This window comes from Mytilus edulis, chromosome 1 (genome assembly GCF_963676685.1).
Source record: "Mytilus edulis chromosome 1, xbMytEdul2.2, whole genome shotgun sequence".
Lineage (NCBI taxonomy): Eukaryota > Metazoa > Mollusca > Bivalvia > Mytilida > Mytilidae > Mytilus > Mytilus edulis.
In genome coordinates this window covers 110,796,019-110,816,629 of record NC_092344.1, presented here as the reverse complement: position 1 = coordinate 110,816,629, position 20,611 = coordinate 110,796,019, and the positions used below count along the sequence as shown (strand labels likewise).

At 31.8% G+C, this 20,611-nt stretch overlaps 1 protein-coding gene across 2 annotated transcripts in view; it reads right to left on the bottom strand.

Annotated features, from left to right (window-relative positions):
- LOC139518099 (patched domain-containing protein 3-like) overlaps positions 1-20,611 on the bottom strand; it is a 67,424-nt gene that overhangs the window by 26,478 nt on the left and 20,335 nt on the right. Inside the window, exons 7-12 of one of the 2 annotated variants that reach the window (XM_071309766.1) lie at positions 14,641-14,761; positions 7,373-7,496; positions 6,858-7,030; positions 5,278-5,526; positions 4,694-4,871; positions 3,526-3,558 (exon numbers count right to left, since the gene is read on the bottom strand). In XM_071309766.1, the coding sequence (XP_071165867.1) occupies positions 3,526-3,558; positions 4,694-4,871; positions 5,278-5,526; positions 6,858-7,030; positions 7,373-7,496; positions 14,641-14,761 (878 nt within the window). The remainder of the gene's footprint in view (positions 1-3,525; positions 3,559-4,693; positions 4,872-5,277; positions 5,527-6,857; positions 7,031-7,372; positions 7,497-14,640; positions 14,762-20,611) is intronic. The other variant, XM_071309774.1, reaches the window with a different exon arrangement.

The following is a 20,611-nucleotide window of genomic DNA, read 5'->3' as shown; positions in this document are numbered from 1 at the left end:
CTAGAACACAATAATAATGATTGATGCTTACAAGATTAAACAACTTCAATTAAGCTTCATCATCTACAAGTTTTAGCAGGTATGAAGAGAAAACCATTTCACCTCAATACATTTGATTAGTAAATAGCAGTGTGAAAATATTCCAGTTTATAATGGTAGTAACACATAACAGCCATACTCAGGTTTAGTAAGTAAAAAGCATGTCTTTTAATGCAAAGTACATAAATCTGGTTAACAAGTCTTCATGAAAATATCAGTTATGTTCAAGAAAAGTATTCAAACTTATATATTGATTACAGCTTTTACATTAATGCTAGCAAGACAAATCTTTGTTTGGCTTGCTTGCTTTGTTTGTATCAATGTTTGCTCAAGCATGGTAATTAAGATAGGCGGGGCTTCAGCTTGTATACATCATACTTAAATTTTATTGGACGTAATGTTGGAGGTTAAGGACACTTAATTTTTAAACATCACACATATTCTCACATGTTTCCTCACCTGTAAATATACAATACAGACAGGATTCTACTTCGTCGAAATTATCTTCCTATTACGCCAGTTCATTTTCACAATCGTAGAAACGGAAGACAATTTTTTTTCAGAGATCCAACTTAAAGACTGTCGACAAGCACGTTCAGTAAAATAGCTATTCGAACACACCTACTCTGATTTTGTGATCCATTGGATAGGTATTTCACTTGACCCCTATATTTCATCTTTTAGTACTGTGCTTTTTTTTTATGTAATAAAGTCAACCTGTAGCTTTGCTATATAAAATGATAGAGTCTGAAGCGAGATGATGTATCAAATACTCTAATTTTGTACATTTTCAAGACAAAATATTCATCTCAAACACACCCTAACATAAAAAAGGTGCACTCGATTTTCTCTTTTCGATGCAATTATTTCCCATTTTTTGGAATATTTTCTTGAGTTGCATAATCGAAGGACAGACATGGAAATAACTGACTGAACTATTAAATAGATTGATATGTTATAACAAGAATGTGTCCTCAGTACACGAATGCCCCACTCGCACTATCATTTTCCATGTTCAGTGGACCGTGAAATTGGGGTAAAAACTCTAATTTGGCTTAAAATTAGAAAGATCATACCATAGGGGACATGTGTACTAAGTTTGAAGTCGATTGGACTTAAACTTCATCAAAAACTACCTTGACCGAAAACTTTAACCTGAAGCGGGACAGACGGACGGACGAACGAACGGACAGACGGACAAACGAACGGACAGACAGACGGACGGACACACAGACCAGAAAACATAATGCCCCTCTACTATCGTAGGTGGGGCATAAAAACATACCTGTCAACCTGTGACGATGAAAATGCAGGTCATGACCTGCATTGAAGAATCAAATCTCAGGTCATAACGCGTACGAACTTTTTCGAGCTGAATTTCAGTATTTATGGTACATTTTCTTATAATGTACTGTATATCTAAGATACCAAAACATCAATGCATGTTCACTTGGTTAAGTCATTTTAAATCTTATTTATTATTATTTCATAAAACTTTTAAAGATTTTTATTAACTTGTGAATGACAGTCTTATGTCCTTTAAATTTGTCATCATCTAAAATTTATTTTTCAAATGCAATTTTAAAATGAGACTACTAGCATTTAAACATACTATGTAGAGGTATTACATGAATGAACATTCATCTCTCAATTGACAAGGAAATTAGACTATGATAAAATATAGTAATACAGTTAAAGGAAGTATAAATGTAAAAATTAATTTTCAACTTTTTTTTAAAAATTGTATAAAGGTATAAAAATAATGAAAAGTTATTTTTCAATATGTATTTGAATTTTATATTATTATGATTTAATCTTTTTCACCCATAAAACGTAAATATAAGGGATAATTTTGAATGGTGACAAATAAGGGGAAGTAACTCTTAGTTGAAATATCTTTGTAAAACAACAGGGCAATTTATTTACGACCTAAAGCTAAGGTAATTGGTGTTAATCAACAGTGTGTTTGACACCAAAGCTGTCAAGTGAAGCCATGCACTTAATGGGTCACTTAATTTGACAGTTTACATAGCTAGATGAACTGCATGTTCATGGAAGAATTACGAATTTGCCGGTATTTCAAAGGAATATTACTTATCATGGTCATGAAAATCAATCTCAAGGATAAGAAATACGGGTGAAATCGGGTCATTTTCGGAATTTCCGGGTTATTTCAATGACCCGGCCGGTGATCCGGGTGATCCCTCAGAATTTTGAAAATCTCGGGTCACACCCGCAGAATACGGGTCAGTTGACAGGTATGTAAAAACAATATTAGGTCAATTAATGTTGAAGGCCAGTTTCTCAGCCTTATACAAGAAAAAAGTTTATATTTTTCTTTCATTGACAAATTATTGTATTTTTACAGGTGAGAAAACATGTGAGAATATTTGTCATGTGATGTTTTAAAATTAAGTGTCCTTAACCTCAGACATAACGTCCAATAAAATCTAAGTATGATGTATACAAGCTGAAGCCCCGCCTATCTTAATTACCATGCTTGAGCAAACACTGATACAAACTAAGTAAGCAAGCCAAACAAAGATTTGTCTTGCTAGCATTAATGTAAAAGCTGTAACAGATAAACCATATATTAGCTTAGGTAAAAACTTGACCTTCTCATTTGAAACATGTTACATAACTTGTTTTTTAGCCACACTTTCTGCATGGCAATATGAAAGCCCAAACACAAATAAAAATCAGATCCTACTCCTAGTCTACCAAACACCCTGTACAGAAAGTCTGGGAAAATTCAATATGTGTCATCCTGTTATAGTTCTTAATATCTCGTGTTTTGTAAGAAGAAAAATCTATTTTGTCATAAAAGGTACCAGTCAAAATATATGTATTTAGAAATACTAGTCAGTACTGTAAATGCCTTTTATCGCTATATTGTGCATTTTTCCTTTGATCTTTTTTTGTGATAATTTTTCATATCATGTTTCTCGCTTGAGATGGAAAATTATTTCTAGAAACTAAGAAGGCACTTGACGTTGCTAATGAAATTGACATGAAATTGACAACGTCCTCATAGGAAAAATAGCAATATAGCGGATTAAATGGATTATCATTGGTCATCTCAACTTGATTGCTTTTCTCGCTTTCGCCGTACCGGCTCAAGCGAGAAAATCAATCTCGTTGAGATGATCAACGATAATAATCAATAAGTCTCAAACAAAGCAGAGGATAGCAATGGTGTTTTGCCTTAGTAAAATAAATTATCAAGAAAACATGGTGGTTTCAGAGCAGGCCAAAAGAAAGTTTAAAAGGGAGAACAAAACAGCTGATTTTCAAAATAACATCAATTCAACAGCAAAGATAAATCATACCAAAAAGTCTAAAAGCTAAAAGGTTGTTGTGGTAAAGTGAGTATCCTCTCCCTATCTTGGTAGAAAAATAAAAGATTTAGTGAAACATTCTCTACATGCTACAGTGTATCAAATCTGTCCAAAGCAAATAGTACTAGTATTTCTTATCATCACATACCTACTAGAAAACCTACATTAGGATTTATACAACCTACAATAATCATATCATATTCTTTATAATCAATAGAATAGAATATGGAAACATGTTTTTGGACTGATAAAGTCTGATTTTATCATTTTCATATTCCTTACCTTGTATTTATTGATTTGTATATCTCAGAAGTGTGATAAAGACAACAAAGTGTGATAGTCACACCAAAGTGCAAAGTTCACAGTTCACAAGTCTGATGGCTATGAGATATTAAGATTCTCTGTTGAACAATTGTGATTAATTAGACGTTACAATATATCTATTGTTTATTTTAAGGAGTTCCAGGACACCAACTGAACAATATGATTGATCACACTATTTAGTATTTTGGCTCAGAATTGGTCCATCATAATGTATTATAAGGCAACCTTCCCACAGATTTCTGCCTACAAATCTCATTGTATTATAAATCTAAATTCAACTTTTTTCTCTTTTGATTTCAGCTCCTTAAAAGTATTTTTGGGGCTTTTTAAGTCAAAATCATCTATATTTTAAGTCTTTTTTCTCCCATGTAATTTGAACTGTTTCATGGCAATAAATTTATGCAGTACATTAACTACCAGAATAACTACAAAAAAAACACTCTAGTAATCTTTAATCATGATGCTCAGTGAGAGTTAAATAAATTGGCTTCTACACATTTAGCTGAATTGTTCCTGTATTTTTCCAAGGATAAGGATTGCATCATTTAAGACAACAACTATAATGTAAACCATCCACCATTCTACAAATCCTTTGTAAAGCTTCTTTTGGAAAAGTGACAAAGTCAGAAGTTTAGCATGCAGCATTTTTAGATTAGCTGTTTAAAAAAACTTTGTTTCATGTTATGTTTTCAAGTTCATGTGAGCTGCAATCGAATAACTATCTTTACTGTTATAATGAAGCAAGTTTTTGTAATGGGAACCCCAAAATGATTTGACCCAAAATATTTGTACAACATAAAGATGAAGCAATTTTGACAATTCTGTTCCACACTAATGTAGGGCATATTTCTTCATATATAAATATGGCAAAGACCATGTTTTTGAAATGGAAACCTCCATAACACTAAGATATGAAATACAACATCAAGGTGAGTGGTATTCTGTCATGCCCTTTATATGTTTAGTTTAACAAACTTCTCTAAGATACTTACGACAATATACAGCTGAATTGATGCCAGCATATGGAAAGTATGCTTCTTTAGCTTTGGAATATTTGTGTGCATAGGAATCAGCTGGTATATACATTGTCAAATCAAAATCTTGTCGTAAATTTATAAAACCATAGAGATTAACACCAACTATTAAAGCTGTGATGAGCATAACAATAATCTGAAAGAAAAGCAACATTGTTCAAAGCAATGGGCATTTAAAGCTTTATTCCAAAATGATAAAAAAAAATGACAGTTTTCAATAGGAATATCCAATGAATGTGGTTTGTATGTGAATGCCATCATGTATCAATTGCAATATGTTTATATTAGATGTCTGCTAGTGGCAAACATTTAGAATTTATTATACCCCTGCTTTAAAGCGGGGGTATAATAAAAACAGGTTATATCTTAATAAAAGGACCATAATAATGATCAAATTAAACAAGTTCAGACTAATTAATGAAAAATAACACACAATAGTTGCTTATTTTTATAAGAAATTTCATTAAGTAATGCACATAATAATAGATGCAGACCATTGTTAAGACTGATTTGCTGAAAAACACGCAACAATAGTTACTTACTTTAACAGGTAACTTCATTAAAAATGGACCATAATAATGTTTGAAGAACAGCTGACCATAATCTCGTTTACTGCATTCGTTGATCTCGTAATCTTTATGTACATAACAACATATAATGGCGTTCCTTCTGGCTTCTACTCTCATCTGGTCTAATGTCAAACATGCCACAAAGAATGTTGATTGCAAGAGGAATAAGGCAAAGATTCCTAATGATGCATAGATACAAAATCCACTTAGTCCTGGTATTACCTATAAACAATAATAAACTGTTATCACAGAGATATGTCTCGCATTTTTGTAATTTTGATTCTGCAAATGTTGAAATCAAAATAGCAATACTTTAATATCTTACACAAATTATGCAAATATTCAAAGTTAATGAACCATGACTGAGTTACATGGCTAAACAATCTCCATATAAATGAGATGTGCCAATGCTAATACAACTGCATACCAAATACCATTGACTTATTATAAGTTGTTCCCAAATCTAAATACAAAAAATAACTTAAAAACTATGTAAAAGTTTCCAAGTCAATGAAGCATGAAGAGGGGGTGGGCTCTATGGAACCAATACTTGCAAATGTAAATAAATTTGTTTATAAAATATCATTGATTTAACATTAGCAGTTCATCTTAAACTGATATACATGTAATCACAAACTAATACATGTAAACTAAGATAAGTCTCCAAGTCAATAGACCATGACTAAGGGGGCGGAGCCAAATTATCTCCATGGAAATGAGATATATCAATGCTTATACAACTGCATACCAAATATCATTGACCTACCACTTGTGGTTCCCCATCAACTGACCTAATCACAAACTAATACATGATAACTTACAATTTTTTTTTAAGTCAATAGACCATGACTTAGGGGGTGGAGCCAAATTATCTCCATTGAAATGAGATATGCCAATGCTTATACAACTGCATACCAAATATCATTTACCTACCACTTGTGGTTCCCCATAAACTGACCTAATCACAAACTAATACATGTTAAATAAGCAAAAGTTTCAAAGTCAATAGACCATGACTGAGGGGGCAGGGCCAAATAATCTCTGTTGAAATGAGATGTGACAATGCTTATACAACTGCATACCAAATATGATTGACCTAACACTTGTGGTTCACCATAAACTAGACCTTATCACAAACTAATACATTGTTGACGCCGTCGCCAACGCCGGAAACAGCATACCTATGCATTTTGATTGGACGAATAAAGCACTTTTCTACTGTTTTTGAAGCCTTAGTATGTGCTTGTTCAAAGCCAGGTCCCTGTAGGAAGTCAGTCAGACTATTGTTTTTTTGCTTTTGAATTTTTTCACATTTTATCATCCTTGGGCCTTTTGTACCTTACAACATGGTTTGATATTTGTTCAAAGTTGAAGGTCATATTGTGATCTTGGTTGTTCACATCCATGTCTTAGGTGATAAGCTGTAAAATTGGCAATTATACCACATCTTCTTATCTTTATATTATGCATTATTGTCAGTTGCATAAATTGCAATTATTAATACACACATTACTGGGTAAATTCAAAATTTCAGGTAAACATGCTGTACATACTGTAGAAGCTCCTACAGCAAAAGCCACAACATCTGTTACTGATGTTACTGTTACAGATACACCAGCTCGTTTTAAGGTTAAGGCCATTCTTTGGACCAATGGAAGCTTCTGTTCCACATAAGTCAGGTTTTTCCAGGCCTCCACAATAACAAACATATCATCCACACCAATACCTACAAATATTTTATAACATCCATTTATTTCAATAGTAAATATAAACTTCAGGTTGGAAACTTACTGTCATACTAGTGGGAATTTTTGACACTTTTTTAAGAATATTATAGACTTAAGTTTAATTCCTTTTAATTTTATTAAACATTTGTCTATATTAGTTGCATTTTTAACAAGACAGTTAAAAGTTTTAAATGATATAACTAATAAATCAAAAGACAGACCTCTGGACTTAAATCTGAAACACTTTTTGCAAAGGAGGAAAATAGTAATTGTAGGCATCTCAGTATATTAGTAGACATATATGTTAAGACATATAAACAATAGTCTCTACATTTACTCACCCAGTAAAAGAAATGGCATCAAAGCATGAACTGGTCCATAAATTACACCACAGGCCATGGCAAGTCCATACGCAAACATAATAGATAGTCCAACTACTAATAGTCCAGCTAAAGACAAGTACAACTAGAACAAGAGTTTTAACTAAAATATAGTATGAAAAAGAAACAGAAATACACTACTTGCCATTCTGACAAAGTCTAATAGAATTCAACATTACAATATCCATGCTAGTTATAATATGTGTACAATTCTAAGGTTCTTCTCACAGACATAAGGGTCTGCAAAAGGGGTCTAACATAATCAATATTAGTCAGTATTTTGGTTTGAATTATAAAATATTAACATTCTTTTTGTATGTATTTCACATTTGAATGAAAAAAAGTTTTTTTCCTGGTTTTTTTTCCATGATCACCACAAATATAAATTATACCAAAAGAAACAATGCTTGAAAAGAGAAATTTAGAAAAAAATGTAAATTTATAGACTAATAACAAATGTAAATGATGGCTGCAACATGATGGACTATTGCATTAACCACCAATCACCCTCTAATTGCTGATAAAGTTGACATTCGTCTTAAAGGTTTGGCATTGTATCACTTGTATAATATAAGGCTTGCTAGTTTACTTAAGAGCCGGACCCTCCCCCCTCCACAGCACAGGCTATAACTGTAAATTATCATCTACATGTTTCACAGAACATTTTGAATGACATAAGATGCATAGGTCATGCAGATACAATTGTATATTATATGAGAACCAGATGCTCTGCAGGGCACAGCTTTATACGACTGCAGAGGGGAACCCTGAACCGTTGGGGCAAGTATGGACACAACATATTCAAGCTGGATTCAGCTCTGAATTTGGATTGTGATTAAATAGTTGACACAGCATAGGTTTCTGGCACAGAATGAATGTGGTCTAATGAACTTAAAAAAATTTCTTTTCCCTTATTCCAAAACTGATCTAAATTCAAATTTCTAATGGAGTATGCAACAATAACTACTCATTTAAATACATCATAAAATATTAAAATATAAAAAAAAGTGCTTGTAATCACTGAATGGTAAAGATTGTTTTAATTTATTAGTTGGTAATAAAAGTGAATATTGCATTGTATATTGTATATAGCATTGATTTAAGTTGATTCAACTACTATTCTGGACAAAGAAAAATAACTCCAATTTTCAAAGAATATTTGTACTCCTATTTTTGACATTTTTACTCTTTGAGTATGTTTGTTTGGTTCATGCATCGTTGACAATGTAATGGAATTTGATGCGACTGTCATACAAGTGAGAGGTTTAGCTAGCTATAAAACCAGGTTCAATCCACCATTTTCTACATTAGAAAATGCCTGTACCAAGTCAGGAATATGACAGTTGTTATCCATTCGTTTGATGTGTTTGGACTTTTGATTTTGCCTTTTGATTTTTGATTTTCCTTTTTGAATTTTCCTCGGAGTTCAGTATTTTTGTGTTTTTACTTTTTTCATAAAGCATTAGTTTAAGGTGATTCAACAACCATTCTGGACAAAGAAAGATAACTCCAATTTAGTGTCTTGAAACTACAAAAATGCTTGTTTTTGGTCCCTTTATTCCTAGACTGTTTGCCCCATAAAACCCTTAACATATATCCCAACCTTCTACTTATGGTATTAAACATTGTGGTACAATTTCAGAGCAATTGAAATACTTACACACAACTTATTGTCCTGGCACTAGATAAATGCTTGTTTTTGGGCCCTTTGGGCCCCTTATTCCTAAACCTTAGGGACCATAACCCCCAAAATCAATCCCAAGCTCCCTTTTGTGGACATAAACCTTGTGCTAAAATGTGTGCTGACGACAACGCCAACGACGACATGATACCAATATACCATCGCAAAAATTTTGGAGTCGTACAAAAATCTATCATTGAGAACATTACGTATTTGACACAAGACATTATATGTTCATGCAGCTTGTCACAGAGTTTCAGCATGTTACACATGGAATTAAGAAAACATAAAGCAGTTGGTCAAGTCAATAATACCTTTAGGGTTTACAATGCATTCATTTCATTGTGTTTTACTAACTTTTACTTACTTTAAATTCAGTAATATTTGCTTTGTTTTTATTATCATTGATAAAATTGCAACACAATAGGTAATGCAAATATAAAATTTGAGAGAATTTTTGTATGTTTAATTTACTAAATTTACTAAAACCTCATTGATATATAGCCCACTTATTTCTACATTTCTCTATTCTTCATTAGACAGGTAACTTGATGTTATTATAATTATTAGGTTCGAACGCACCTTTGATAAGCAAGGACGTTAATTTCAACAGGAAAACAAATCTCCAATATATCTAGGATTTCCAGGACTTCCAGGATTCGTATTCATGTTTTGGCAGCAGAGCTTACTAGTTTAAAGTAAGTGGTGTTTCTATGTTGAAAACTGTGATGTCCCTGTTTCACAAAGACATTTTAAGCCGAATGTTTATTACTGTAACATGAACCTAGATATTTACCTATAGAATTATTATTAATATGGATAGATTACCTGTTTATTTGATGAAGTCTATAGAAAATGCATATAGTATATTTGACAATATAACATTCACAATACACAGGGATGAAAGTAAAGCACGAATTTCAATAATGTTCGGACAAAGGGCTCCTGGGATTATATTGGTGTCTCGGGTTGATACAGATGCGATATTGAAAAAGCCATATCATATACACTTTATTATATACATATACCTCAAGTAGATGTTTTTTATGTAACATGACGTCATACAGATTAGGGATTTGAAAGCCTTTGCAACAGTGACTGCAATCGATGACGTGACGTCATACAGATTAAAGGTGTGATAAAGCTTTTGCAACCGTGCTGATATCGATATCATCACGGGTGGCTGATACAGCACGCTTGTCAATGATTGTATTACACATACAATTTATCTGTATTTACTACTAAGTATATAACAAACAAAGTAAATCAAAATCAAAATCTACAGAACACCGAAATAACAAAAGAATGGCTGAATATATTCAAAAAGTTGGAAATGTAGATGAAAGCTCAGATAGAAATAAAAGTATTTTACAAGAAACTGTCATTTTCGTGATTGATCAATTAATGGAAATTGAAATCACAAATGTATGGAGCACAGAAACAAACACTATAGTAGAGAATGGTGAGCTTAAATTACAGGAAAACAATGTACTTCTTTCAAACATATATTTCGAAAAAGTTGAATTTGAAGATTTAATCAAAGTTACAAAACAACCGGAAATTAGTGCGCATCGCTTATTTGAAACCATAACAAGAATGTGTCCAAAGTACATGGATGCCCCACTCGCACTATCATTTTCCATGTTCAATGGACCGTGAAATTGGGTAAAAAATATAATTAGGCATTAAAACTAGAAAGATAATATCGTAGGGAACATGTGTACTAAGTTTCAAGTTGATTGGGCTTCAACTTCATCAAAAACTACCTTGACCAAAAACTTTAACCTGAAACTCGCACTTTCATTTTCTATGTTCAGTGAACCGTGAAATTGGGATCAAAAGATTAATTTGGCTTTAAAATTAGAAAGATCATATCATAAGGAACATATGTACTAAGTTTCAAGTTGATTGGACTTCAACTTCATCAAAAACTACCTTGACCAAAAACTTTAACCTGAAGCGGGACAGACGGACGAACGAACGGACGGACGGACGAACAAACGGACGGACGGAAGCACAGACGGACGGAGGAACAGACCGACGGACTAACGGAGCCACAGACCAGAAGACATAATGCCCCTCTACTATCGTAGGTGGGGCATAAAAATCTAACTGATTATGATGTAATGTGTGAAGTGTTGTATGGACATACATGTTGTATCTACATAATACTGAAAATATGATATGTATAACGATTGTATAGTATGTATAGATATGTAGTATGATGAATAAACAAAAAAGAATAATAAAAAAAAAAGTAAATAAATTAAAAAAAAATAATAATAATAATTATTAGTACTTTTTAGATTTAAATGACAGTTTTAGTCTGGTGACGGGTGACATCATCCTCACATGGTTAATTCATTAGTAAGTTTAATACTTAATGAGGTACTTAACTCAAGTCTTAAGAAAAGCATACTATATTTTGTACTCTTATAAGTACTTTTCACTAATAATATTTTGTCCTTTTAAATGTACTTTTAAAAGGTGATACATTTCCTAGCAGTCAATGTATTTCCAATATCTGTTTGAAACAATTACTGTCTATCATTTACAGATCAATGTGTTTCAATGGTCCTTAGGCTATCCAAAAACATCTGCATATAATCTATATGTACCATGTGCAATCAAACATTTCAGGCTTTTGATCTGCTAGTATATTTTCTTTAAGTTTTTATAGGTGATCTAACGGATCTTCATTTATTGACATTGTTATGGACTATTTCATGTGACATGCTTCATACCATACATTTATCGATGTTTATAGAAATAAGAAGGTGTGGTATGAGTGCCAATAAGACAACTCTCCATCCAAAATGTAAAAAGTAAACAATTATAGGTAAAAGTATGACATTCAACACAGAGAATAGCAATGTAGCCTTGTTCTGGCTCAATAAGTAACACCAATCATGTTACTTTTGTTAATTTTACATTAATGATCAACAAGACAATACGAAGAAATAGTTCTAATCAGTGTATAATTTATGATGAAATAACTGTGATGGTCATGTAGACCTTGGAAAAAATTTAAAACTAAATAACACTGTGGTGTCACTCAAATAAGGAGAAAAATCATGGGATAAAAAAAAACCCACTAGTTTCTTAAATCAAAGAGCTGAATAGCTCTGAGGGGAAAGACTGCCCTTGTTTCAATTATTATTTTTTTGGGGGGGGAGGGGGGGGGGGGTATCTTTTGATAATCTTCATATATAAAAAATGAAAAAAAGAACAGCTAGAACATGTAGAAAGGTTGACAATATTGAAATCAATTGTTGTTTAATGTAATTTCAATTCCTTAGTTTAGGATTCAATTTGGACCATGGAAGAGATCTGCATCATCTAAATCTAAACATTCGATTAAAGTTAATAGTAAATCCTCTAAAATTCAACTGAATTCTGACATTTAAATACAACTACAATATGTTTTGAAATCTTAATTGTGTACCACTGAACTGCAGGCAAGGGTCATTTCAAGGCTTCCAAAAAATATTTGAGCCAGCCGGACATTTCATATCTGATCCCGATTTTAATCCCTTAAGACTTAGTCACAAAAGGCAATTATGGTAATCAGATGGCCATTCCAATGATTGACATAACATTAAACTTTACTTTGATATGATATGAATTTGATGTATGGATGTAACTGTTAAATTGGCAGTTCATCATTCAAAGTGTGCACATCAGCGTGCTCATATCTGCCTTAGACTTTTTATTTGTGCAAAATGACATTGTCAAAAACTTTACTTTCGTTTCACATTGTTCTAACCGGAGAGGTTAACTGGATGTTGACTTGACAATGATAAAACATGGACCATAAACGGATATGTAAAATCCGTGTACGTTTACAAAGCACGACTGAGCGAAGAAGCTCTTTCCACATTATTTCTTCAACAAAATACTTGAAACGAACGTTAGATACATGTATCAATGATAATTTTAGCATTTTTGAAGAAATGTAGGATGCATAATTAAATTTCCCACCTGTGCACATGCGCACACGTGTTCTAGTTCATACGACGTAGTTATGACGATTTTTCATTTAAAACCTTTTTAAATTTTTCATCAAATCATGTTGATAAACTAATTTCTAATAATTTTAATCTTTTGGACTAAATCAATTAGAAACAAACCGCTGAAAAGGAAGAAAAAAATTGTGAATAAACCGATCAATTTATACGATGTCCGGTACTGAACATAGATCACCTGTCACCTGATCAGGTAGATTTCAGCTGTCCAACTACTAATTAGCCTTGATTAAAATTAGAAAGTATTGAAGTAGGTGTTGTTTTGATAGTAATTAATCATCATGTCACATTTATGACCGGAAATGTGATGATGTTAAAGGCAAAAGGTTGGGTCAAAAAAGATCGTGAATTATGTAAAAATGACCGAAAAAGCCTTGAAAACTAAAAAGTATATGACCGTTTCATGTTTTGACCAGCCGGTCTTTTACCGGACATTATACAAATGACCGGAATATATGACCGTTTTGGAAGCCCTGGGTCATTTTCCATTTTTTGTGACAGTACTCTTAAGATTTTTTTTTTTTTTTTCTTAAGAAAGTTAGGACTGAAAAATCTATTCAGTTTTAAATCCGTTGATAAAGTTCCCAGTTACAACTCTCATCACAGGGATACAGGTACTAATAAAAAACAATATGATCCTACATTTTGAAGTATTTGTAAATTTCATGAAAAAAATATACTAAATGTCACATTTTAAATGATCAGATACATTAACTATCATTTTAGTGGATAATTACTCATCAATTGAGGTGCTCCTGAATTGGAGGAAGATTCTCATAAACAGAATTTTACAGAAATAATGAATAAAATCGTTTCTCTCCCCAATCTCATGTATCCGCACGGTCTTTGTTTACTTTGAAAGTTGTTGACCTACAAATTAAGGTATTGCATGTTTGAATCATCAACAGCAAACATAATTATGTTAAAATTTAACTAATACCAATTTTTAATAAGTGCACAAACTCTGAGAATGATTTAAATAACCAGTAAAGGATATCCCTGCATCTGCGTAGTGTGGCATTCCCACAATGACGTCACTATTAAATATAATGTAGGTTGGATATATTTAGAATATCTCGTCATACTGATTTTTCCGGATTGTAAAAGAAACGTAAATAGTGTAAAGGAGAGCTAAAGATACGATAATTTCGTGAGAAACAGAAGGGAAATGAATAAAAAAGTGTTTAAAGTCAATCTATTCATTTGTGTGTCTCCTTCTCATCAATCTCAGTAAGATTTGTTGGGGGGTTTTCCACACTTTACAAACAAAATGAATGATGTGAGGGGATGTCACTCTGGTCAACCCCATAGGGGATTCACGGTTTGAAGCTGTCTTTCCCCAAAAACATGACTTTTCCTACACCGAAGGGCTAATAAATAACCTCCTTAGTACCACATTAATATAAATATAAAACCTCAGAAAACAGTGCTAAGATCAAATCAGAATAAAACATGAGAGGAAAAGCAATAATGATAATTGATACTTATAGTAGACATGGAACTACTAATATGTAAATACAAACCTTTTGTTCAAGAAGATTGAATCTCCCTAGCGTCAATATTACATAAATAAACACAATAGAAAACCCTGCAGAAAGTAACTTGGTATCACTGTTTACAGCACCATAACCTTCGTCATCAAAACTGAAAATAAAATAGGGAAATATATTTGTTTGTAATGCTTAAATTTTACCTAATCTGCAGAATTTATTGTTTGTATCTGGTTACAGCACTATAACAGAACAACTGTGATAAAACTGAATCAAAGCCTTAAAGGCTGTAAAAGCAATTGCTGCCATGTTAATGTTTGGGGACTTTTATTTTTCATCCACATATATACAAGAATTAAACCTGACATGAGTGTTGTCTAGTTAAAAGTAAGAAGGTTTTAACTTTATATAAATAAAAGACTTTAGCAGAAAGTCATTTTTAATATGTTTTATATTTCACAAGGAGACAACACGTTTACCAGGCTAAAGTTGGGGTCAAATATACATGTGCTGAAACATATAACTCAAAAAGAAATCATCATGGATTATCCCCTGGTAGTGTTTGTAACTTCCTTGGCAATAATTTCCTTTATTGATTTAATTTTAACAATTTTCATTATTAACTTATATTTAACCATTAACACAAATGATTAAGTTAAAACATTTCAACTTTCCAGACGCAAATGTTGGGAAAGAAATAAAATATCTTACAAGACATAAACATGTAAAGAATAAATGTATATTTCAGCTTAATAAAAATATTTTCATAATGTTACTTTGTCATCATTTTTAAAACTAAGTTCCAAACATTATTGCTCAGTTGATATGTGTCCTTCTGATGCGATACGAGCACAGGCACTTGTTTCTATCCATAAGAAGGTCGATTATCCATATAAATAGTTTTATATGGATAGTCGACCTTCCTATGGATAGAAACAAGTGCATGTGGGTACGAGATAACTACAATTCTCATGCAATCCCGAAAAGGGGGGTCATCACAGACAAACATGACATTAAATCGTTATCACTGAACTAGTATATATATTGTATTATCTATAGGGCCAGCTGAAGGACGCCTCCGGGTGCGGGAATTTTTCGCTGCATTGAAGACCTGTTGGTGACCTTAATTCTGCTGTTGTATGTTTTTCTATGGTCGGGTTGTTGTCTCTTTGACAAATTCCCCATTTCCATTCTCAATTTTATTATACGAACAAGAACAAACAGCTCTACGTTGCTTTGATATTTATCAATTTTCAGGAAACATTGCGAAAAATGATCTTCAATATTTCGAAAACATGTGAAATAAAATTGCTAACACGGTGGACCGTCGAGTGTCAACAAACGTAGTAGACTTGTTCACTGAAAAGACGAGGATAATGGTTTCATCTGACATTTGTTATGCAAACCCAGTTTTGATCATGATATTTAAAAAGACGTACTTTTTTTCAATCTATGTATTAATAAACTAGAAAATTCCAAATTGTAAATATCTCTTCATCTGGACCGACTTGGCATCTACTACGTTTGGGCGGGTCCATTTCATTAGTAAGGTGATCGATAAATATTACGGAGTTTTGACAGAAAAGGAAAACGAACTTATTGTTATGTGTTTTCAACAAGGGTTTCGTTCCGCTAAATTATTTGCGCAAATAAAGTTTGTCTATTTTTAGATTACAGGTAATAATTTGACACTACGCATTAACCTGTGTAGTGATTTTGATTTTACGATAAATGTATGAATGAACGATAATTTTATGAATGAACAAGAGCACCTGACCTCTTAAAGAAACACAAATTAAACATAAAAAACCGTATTTATTAGGAGATAATTCAGTTAAATTTTCAATACTAAATCAACAACTGAAATGAATCCATATTTTGTTGAAACATCGTACGAACGGCGGAAAACGGAATCGCATTTATAAAAATGTACTTTTTTTCACTCGGACTTCTATGTTATTTGATAGTCAAACGGTTGACCCTTTAAATACAAAAATACATCTACAAGAACATATTCTGAAACTTCTTAAATCCACTAACTTTTTTTTTAAAGTTTCAAGCTATGTATTGCATAAGAAAACATACATAGGTGTTAAAGAATGACTGACCAGGAGCCTGTTTAACAAAATACTATGGCTTGATCTGGGCGGAGTCTCTGATCTGGGTCACAAAGATGGCTATACGCGACGGCATAAAAGCAATTGCTTTAAAAATTGTGTATACAGCAAAGTACCTGTCTAAATATGAATAAAGAAAGATGTGGGATATATGTCAATAAGATAGGGACAATCATTCACAATAAAAGTAGGAAACAAATTAGAGGGTTAACAACAATATAAACTAGTGTATACACCATTAATCAAGGTCTAAATCTTCCTGATTCAAGACAATATTTGAATTAATTTAACAGAGACTATCAAATATCTGCCTTCAACAAAAATATTTGATGATCTGACAAAAAAAATTAAAACATCCTAGTTTTCTGACTTGATGTGGCATGGAAAAATAGTTTTTTTTTGTCCTGAAAAATACTATAAAAGTCTTACTTGAAAGGAAAATAAGAATATTCAAAAATTGCCAATGATAACATACACAATTTCTTTTGTTGGGTTAATCTTTGCTTCAATAATTGAGAGTTACAGTTCTATTTCATAGTTTTCACTGGATATACACCTTGACACTTTCCTACTTAAATTTCCTGTGACCTAAACGTTGTGATGTGGGATGTAACTCCCCTCCTTTAAAAGAGAGATAAAGGGATGCAACTCCCCTCTTTTATGAGTGGAATAATGGAATGTACCAGATTCTTGGTCTCAAGGTTTTATATGTCCAATATACAAAAACAAAGGTGACCCCGCAAGTGCGGACAATTATAGAGGTATCACTATACTTAGTTGTTATGGCAAACTATTTACATGTATTCTTAATAACAGATTATTCAATTACCTTGAATGTTTGGGTTTATTATGTGAAGAGCAAGCAGGTTTTCGGAAAGGCTATGGTACTGTTGACCATATTTTTAACTTAAAATGCCTTATTGATATGTATTTATTTAGAAGGAAAAAACTGTACTGTGCTTTTGTAGATTATAGAAAAGCTTTTGATTCTGTAAACAGGGTATTATTATGGCAAAAACTGTTACGTAATGGTATTGACGGTAAAATGCTTGTTATTGTACAAAACTTGTATAAAAATGCTAAGTCTTGTGTTAGATCTGGTAGCAACTTTTCAGAATTTTTTGCCTCCAATGTAGGAGTTCGACAGGGTGAGAATCTCTCACCTTTATTGTTCTCAATTTTTCTAAATGATTTGACAGATTTTTTGTCACATGCTTATAATGGTCTCTCTGATATATGTAATATGTCTCATTTATTATTTGATAATGATGATATTGAAGTTTTCTTTAAATTGTATTTGTTATTATATGCTGATGATACTGTTATATTTGCTGAGTCTGCTACTGAATTACAATCTGCATTGAATGCCATGTATTTGTATTGTGAAACATGGAAGCTTAGTGTTAATGTAGCCAAAACCAATATTGTGATATTTTCAAAAAACAGACAGTGTGAAAACACTCAATTTTTCTATAACAATGAACCAATAGCTGTGTTGGATGATTTTCTATATTTGGGTACAGTTTTTTCTAGAAAAGGTACTTTTCACAAAAATAAGGCTAGACTTGTACAACAAGCTAGAAAAGCTATGTTCTATGTTTTATGTAAAGCGAGAAAGCTTAGTTTGCCAATAGATATTTTGTTGCAATTATTTGATGCAATGGTGGCACCTATTTTGTTATATGGTGCAGAAGTATGGGGTTATGAAAATAATGACATTATTGAGTCTTTGCATTTAGAATTTTGCAAGTATATATTAAAGGTTAAAAAATGTACACCAAACTATATTGTATATGGTGAATTTGGTAGAACACCCATGTCTATATGCATTAAAGCTAGAATGGTTGGTTTATGGCAGCGAATTTTAAATGGCAAGAAAGAGAAAATATCTCGAACATTGTATGATATGTTGCATAAACTGAATGAAGGTGATGTGTACCATTCTAAATGGTTATTATATATAAAAGATATTTTAATTGAATGTGGTTATCGAAATTATTGGTATGACCAATCTGTATTAAGAAATATAAGCCTGTCTAAAAATGTAAAGCAAGTTCTTCATGAAAAATTTGTAGAAGGTTGGAAATTACAAGTATATGACTCACCGAAGTGTATAAATTACCGTATTTATAAATCTGATTTTAAATTTGAGAATTATCTCACTGTACTTCCACCTGACTTAATGTATAATCTTATTAAGTTTAGATGCGGTAGCCATAAATTGCCAATTGAAGCTGGTAGATTTTTTAGTATCAATAGAGCTGAAAGAATTTGTGATCTTTGTAATAAGCAAGAACTGGGTGATGAATTTCATTATATATTTAATTGTAACTTTTTTACTCAAGAAAGACTAAAGTTTATACCTGATCATATATATAAAAACAAAAATACTGTAAGCTTGTCAAATTTAATGAGTAGTCAAGATAAGTATGTACTTGTTGGGTTGGCAAAATTTTGCAAAATTGTTATGTCTGTATTTAAATGATAATATATGGATGTTACTCTTTCATCTGCATCAGGCATGGGGTAATCGTAATCAGTAATCGTAATCAGCTGTAATCGATTACATTTTGCAGTGTAATCCTATGTAATCAGTAATCATGCCATTTCTGATTACAAGTAATCATAATGTAATCGATTACATGGCAAAAAACAGGTGTAATCATGATTACTTTTAGATTACTTTAAGATTACATTCATAAGATTACTTGATGATTACAAATCTTGTATAAATATGAAAATAGTTTTTGATAGACAAGATGAAAATAAAAAAATGTAAAGCTTGAATGAAAAATCATGAAACTAGTAATCACAATGATGGGACCTTGTTTAATGTGATCATCTATATAACAAATTTGTATAACCAAGTGTTTTATTTTGTTTTAACAGTTTACAAAAAGAAATTTACTGTCCAATACTTCTTTGTGAAATTGAGCTCTTATGATACAAGAATATGCCTTGAAAGCATTTGTTTTCCTTGATTGGAAACTTCTGATATTAACTCCAATTTCATATTAGTTTACCCAATATTTTTACATAAATACATTGAAATTCAAATGCAGAGAACATTTAGTTCCTATTTGACTTTGATGGTCGGCATAAATATATAAGCCCACTTAATTCAAAATGGAAGTTAAAACCAGGTTTCATTTATTGACAAAATTGAATGAATTTTAGTTTCCATAAATTCGTGTATAATATGTGCTTTCTTATTTTTGTTCTTTATTAACTTTATTAGCCTTAAGGCTCACCAGTAAAACAAGTACATTTTGTACATGTACAGTGTATACATATGGCATAAATATTGCAAACAATATGCATAGTAAACAATAGGTGACGCCAGAAGTTTCATCAATACAATAATCTGTTGCTTTTATAAAGAGAAATGTATAATCTTTCCTAAGTTACAAAACAGTTTTGTGTTTTCACCTGACAATAATTCTATTAATTTCAATTAGATCAAGTATTAAAAATTTTCAAACAAATAATGCCAATCAACCACTTTTAACTTTATTAATATCGTTATTAAGACAATAAAATTTTAATACCCAAGCCCACCCATTGTTTGTTTAAAACAATGGAAGTAGCTATTAACACCTGTAAAAACATTAATGGATGTGTCAATTATGTCCCAACAGACAATAAAACTATACTTAATTAATTTTTCCTTATTTTCATTTTTTTTTTGTTAATTAGGCAGTTGGTTACAATTTGTAGTTAAAAATAAAGTTACATCTTTTACATAGAGAAAGGACACTTGTCTATAGCTATTTTATCAAATTACACATGTTACACTGTAACTGTCTTGTCTATAAATTCTTTTAAAGATGAATAAATTAAGACTTTAAAAAAAAATCACCAAAATAAGCGGATAAGAAGTTATAAAA